This window comes from Mizuhopecten yessoensis, unplaced genomic scaffold, assembly GCF_002113885.1.
Source record: "Mizuhopecten yessoensis strain PY_sf001 unplaced genomic scaffold, ASM211388v2 scaffold2843, whole genome shotgun sequence".
In the NCBI taxonomy this organism is placed as follows: domain Eukaryota; kingdom Metazoa; phylum Mollusca; class Bivalvia; order Pectinida; family Pectinidae; genus Mizuhopecten; species Mizuhopecten yessoensis.
The window spans coordinates 100,269-106,268 of record NW_018404747.1 but is presented as its reverse complement, the minus strand read 5'-3'; the positions used below and the strand labels follow the sequence as shown (position 1 = coordinate 106,268).

Below are 6,000 nucleotides of genomic sequence, written 5' to 3'. Positions count from 1 at the left end.
TGAGGTTAAAGAAATAGCTCGGAAGTTACTGTAAGATTACCCAAATCAACAATCGGGAGTCTGAAAAAACGAATTTAACAGCGAGGGTCTTCAGAAAGTTGAAGCGGCTAATTAAAGGTAACAGAAGGGACACTTTGGTTGAAATTGCAAACAAATTTAATGCAAACAGAGAGTGTCCGTTAGCTAAACGTACCTTACAGTTCCATCTACACAAACATGGCTACACCAGACGAGTGGCAAGGAAGAAACTGGCTGTAAGGGAGATAAATCGCAAAAAAGCTTGTCATGGTGCCATAAAGAGAGAGGACTGACAGTGGGTAGTTTATGGAACAAGGTGATACTCTCTTAAATAATGATAGGACATGATTCCCGTGTGTATGTTTGGCGAGATTTAGTGGCGCCACGTCGTTGTAAACCATGTTACCAAGTCATGATCTGGGGATGCATAACATGATGAAAATCTGTGGCTAGTCTTAGCTCGCCATTTCCCCCCTGGGCATTATATATTTCAGGACGACAATTCCATGCACGTTCTACCAATGAATTCATTCATAGAAACGGAGTACTACAATGAGCTGGCCAGCCCAGAGCCCAGATATTAATATAATAAAAAAACATGTGGTTACTAGTCAAGAGAAAGGTACAGCAACGTGTTGGGATGGTCGCTAGTAGAGATGATCGTGAGGGTATCTGGGTAGAGATCACTCCAGACTATGTGAAGTACCTGTGCCGATCTATTCCTCGGAGATTATTGAGTGTCATTCGACTGAAATGACATCTCACAAAACACTTAGTAGGTTTTCATTATTCATTTCAATTTCTGAATTGCATTTATTATGTTTGACAGTTGAATTATTTGTCGTAATGAATGTAAACACCCCGCTACCTTGTCCGAAAATATTTTACATCATACTGTACCTTACGTTGCTACAAATAAAGCAGAATATATGTAAACTTTGAACATTTTGTTTACATTTGTTTTCATCCGAAATGACTAGTTTGATGACCTGAAGAAACAGAATTTCAACATTTATTAGTTCCTTCATCAACATAAAGGGAAACAAAAAGAAGATATGTCAAACAGCGTCCCGAGGCTTTTAGCTTTCGTTCCGCAACACTCTGATCTCGTACAATATACAAGCCAGCATCTCTAGAGGCCTACACTTCCGTGGACGCGGCGGAGGCCATACTTGTGTGTCTCCAAAGTCTCGATCCGTTTGATGTTAGTGTCATTTGTCGCGCGGGTTTGGGCTTCGGTCGTCTCACACACGATGCACACATCATGTATCTAAAACACTGTCTAAAGTTCTGACTAAATATACTGTACAGCACTGGATTTGCCGCGGAATTCAAATTAGCTACGATCATTGTAAACACTTGAAAAGAGAAGTTTTCGTGGAACGTGGTTGGGGAAATCGTGTTACAGATAAGTAAGATCTGATTCGGTGAGTAACTTATGAAATATACAATGACACTCATCATCAGCATTTTAACCACGCCCCTGCGAGCTTGAAGCGCCTCCGAGAATCGCTCCAAGGAGGACCCATTCACCTGGCGCACTGTTACTCTGCGATGGAGCCTGTCTGATCCCAGGAAGAGGTGTTTCGTGATAAAAGCGTATAAGACTATCTGTATCAACAAGGGAAGGAAATAAAATAGCACCGACTCGATGTATTTAAAGATTTTGAAGTAGAATATGTGGTTATCAGGGAAAACCATCATACAGTACAGAACAGGTATGTGAGGATGCCCTTGTCTGACCTCGTTAAATATCAGGGTAGGGAGTCCCGCTGCCCATGCGCACGGCCATATACATCCCAAAATCACAACGATCCGACGCTTGTTACACACGATATGAGCTTTGATAGGGTGAATAATGGCGACGTATCTGAAACAAACAAACAAAAATATAAATAAAATTTGATAAAAATCGTTCCATGTTTTCAATTTCATATTTTGTTTTTACCAAATTATACCTGTTTCACAGTTTTGATATTCAAGGTTTTCATAGGAAAGTTGAATTAAAGAACGATTTTTAATTGTTATATGTAACTTAGACCATAATTGCATTTATTGACATTTTGCACATGTGTACTTAATTGTTTTAACACGGCTTTATTCCTCTTGAGTGAGCAATCATATAATAAATAGAGGACACAGATTGGTCGCACTTCCCTCGATGTCACGTCCATACTGTATATCACAGGGACCTGAGAATTAGTTACAGCTATAGTTAAGTATTACAGAGAAAAAAACTAGTTGTTGTTCTTGATGACAATACGGAAATAACAAAGGAATAAAGATCGTGTACAACATGAAACTTCAGGCCAGTTATTATTTCCACCGTTCACTTTAATACACAATTGATAAATGGAATAAGCGTGATGAGTTTTGATAATGCCGCCAGTTCGTTATAGAAGTAGTACATTATTGTAGTTCATGGAATTCATCATGGAATTTCATTATGAAATTTCTCAAAATGGAACAATCTGTGTTTTTACACATTAGGGAGTATCGCCTTCTCCAGAGACGCAACAAACTTGGTAAATGAACTTAATTGCATGTAATTATATACCATTTGTAGATAGAGTCTTATCGAACCCTTTCATCTACTGAGGAAGGTCATAGTAAGTACAGTGTAAATAGCTATGGTGGTTGATCAAGGTCATAGTAAGTACAGATTATATAGCTATGGTGGTTGATCAAGGTCATAGTCAGTAAGTGTATATAGCTATGGTGGTTGATCAAGGTCATAGTCAGTACAGTGTATATGGCTATGGTGGTTTATCAAGGTCATAGTCAGTACAGTTTATATGGCTATTGTGGTTGATCAAGGTCATAGTCAGCACAGTTTATATGGCTATGGTGTTTGATCAAGGTCATAGCCAGCAAAGTTTATATGGCTATGGTGGTTGATCAAGGTCAAAGTCAGTACGGTGTATATGGCTATGGTGGTTGATCAAGGTCATAGTTAGCACAGTTTATATGGCTATGGTGGTTGATCAAGGACATAGTCAGTACAGTTTTTATGGCTATGGTGGTTGATCAAGGTCAAAGTCAGTACGGTGTATATGGCTATGGTGGTTGATCAATGTCATAGTCAGTTCAGTGTATATAGATATGGTGGTTGATCAAGGTCATAGTCAGTAAAGTGTATATGGCTATGGTGGTTGATCAAGGTCATAGTCAGTACAGTGTATATAGCTATGGTGGTTGATAAAGGTCATAGTCAGCACAGTTTATATGGCTATGGTGGTTGATCAAGGTCATAGTCAGTACAGTGTATATGACTATGGTGGTTGATCAAGGTCATAGTCAGTACATTCCATCACTGTAACTACATGGCGCTGTACCTATATATCATAGACACTTCAATGATATATATTTTGTATGTACCGATTATGTTTTGAATATTCTAGGATGTAAAAAACCGTTCAAATCATATTAGTGTTGTTGTTTAATATATAAACATTGTGTTTAACAGGGGGGACAACGTTGACCTCCTTTTTTCTGTATGAATTAAGTTATGTACCATGTAGACTTTGACGTGAATATTGCATCATAAAAAACAGCATTGACGGTCACGTTGTATAAAAAGGTCAAACAATTTTTCTATAGATTTATCTGTTATTGATAAAATTACAAAATTATAAAATAAAATAAAAAGTTACTTGTAATTTGAGCAGCGGACATACATGCATATTGCCAATTATAACAGCTCATTTTGGTTGATCTCCGAGATTGCATGAATGTCAGTCCATTATTTTGAATTAAATAAACGTGTGAGCAAATGCATAATATTGATACCATTTTATCCGTCTAATGAACAAAGTTAAACAGCTCAACTGCCTGGAAAATATTGTAATTGAGTAGGTCGTATTTGTTGCGTAGACAATTGTTTCTATATCGAGGACAGACACTGGTTTCTACAACCACAGCATTGTTTACAATGTTGACAGTCCGGCGCCGACACAGCACCACGCTATAATTTGTCATTTTTTGAATCCGCTAATGCAATTATCTGTCTGTGATCTGTTTCAACAATACGGCGTTTTGTTACTAAAAATGATCTATTACAACATTTTGACGCAACGGCTAGTTGTTGTGTTCATATATCAACGTTAATTAGTTGTCTTACTGTTAACCACTCTCCCAAAAATCAACTTTGTTAAAGCACCTCATGTTAATTAGTTATTTGACTCAGGGGAGACTTAAAGGGGAGCGACATGGATCTGTTGTTCCATACTGGAAAACAAATAATGTTTTCTTCTCTCTGTAGTCCTGTTTAGCTTCCATCATGATACAGGACCTGACGATAGGTGTCGACCATGTGACGTTCAAGCCCTCCAATAGGCACTATCGTCCTATAGTATAATTGCTCACGCAGGACATTTCGTCATTCGCTTTGTCGCCCTCGAAAAGTCGCCAACCCACAATAAGAAAAGATGGAAGCGCACCGAAGCGAAAAGGAAAAAAACTCAGTGGTACTTTATAGTGGATTATTAACTAAATTATACAATCAAAAATATTCACAGGCAAAACGTAGAAAGCATTACACAAACGATATCAATATTCAATTCAAGTTAAGGTACGTTTTTGCACTCGTGTTTGTTGATGACAGATGACGAAGGACAGGTGAACTTGTGTGAACTATCCTTGTCATCTCGGTTCTACATGAAACGAGTCCTAGATTTAAAGGTAGAGCCGGATAACAATCACAGGCACGCAACATAAACGGACCATAATGTACAATTAATTGGCTGTATGAAGAATTTAAATATATATTTATTTCCTGCTGACCCCTCCGTATTTGACTAAAGTACAATCCATTGCAATTCTACTTATAAGAGCGTAGCACTCGGGCGCCGAAGGCGCCCTAGCGAAGCTCTTTAATGGTAACACATGCGTGCGTAAACAGAGTTGCTTCCCCTTTCTACACCTTGCATTTAAAAAAATTCGTCCGGAAGTAGACGTCCATTGGGGAAACTAGCACGCATGAAACGTCGTATCATACTATGAGGTCACAAGCACGTCACACTCCATCGCAATCTCTACCCAGAGTTGTCGTTCCTTTTCAATCACTTACAAGATTCTTGTAAAACCTAATTTGGTCTCAAAACGTGATAATTTTATCTTTAGAGACTTTTGTTTTCATGTTAAAATATTTTCTTGGCTATATTACTTTTGAAACGACTTTTAACAAGTAGTAAGGCGTGAAAATATTACTGCACTGCACTATATTTTAAAGCGTAATGTTCAGCGTAGTAATATAAATGTGGTTATTTAGCTCAGAGATGCAAGAATAGAATAGAGGAAATTCTGGCAAGTTACGACAAGAGCTTCGTCCTAAAAGAGAAACAAAAGGAATGTTTTGAGTATTTGTTGGAGAGTAGAGGCGATTTACTTGTTAGTTTACCTGCCGGCTATGGGAAAAGTGAAAATTTTCATTTTTTGCCACAACTTCTTTGCAAGCAACCCCCCCCACCAATCCCCCCAGTCAGAAGCCGAAGACATATCCTGTGGTGTTGGTTATATCTCCTCTGAATATTATCCAAAAAGACCAAGTACAAAGTCTGACGTCTAGGAGAATCAGTGCCTGTAGGTTGAATATTGTGGCTAAAGTGGATGACACAACAGATGTTGCCGAATCTGACTGTGCAGCGCAGTAAAGTAAAGAATGGTGAATATTCAATAGTTCTGTGCCACCCAGAGGCTCTTTTCAATACGTCTATTGGTAAAGATCTAATGTCAGATGAGAAATTTACATCATCAGTTGTAGCAGTCGTTGTAGATGAATGCCACATTATTGATAAATGGTAAGTAAGTTTTTTTAAGTATTTTTAAGACAAACAATATGATCATTATTGTCATTGTCCTCTGTATATCAAGAATAATGTGTGTATTTTGTATTTTGTGAAACAAAAACTGACAAATATCCCCATCACTAGCATGTATGCTAGACATTCCAGTGTCATGTGTTCAAATCCTGGCAACAATGAG

At 38.0% G+C, this 6,000-nt stretch overlaps 1 protein-coding gene across 1 annotated transcript in view; it reads right to left on the bottom strand.

Annotated features, from left to right (window-relative positions):
• Positions 1-947: 947 nt before the first annotated feature.
• The window catches only part of LOC110446592 (neuropeptide receptor 15-like), an 89,925-nt gene continuing 84,872 nt past the window's right edge, over positions 948-6,000 (bottom strand). Inside the window, exon 3 of the mRNA XM_021491802.1 lies at positions 948-1,888. Within this exon, the coding sequence (XP_021347477.1) occupies positions 1,159-1,888 (730 nt within the window). The 3' untranslated portion in view covers positions 948-1,158. The remainder of the gene's footprint in view (positions 1,889-6,000) is intronic.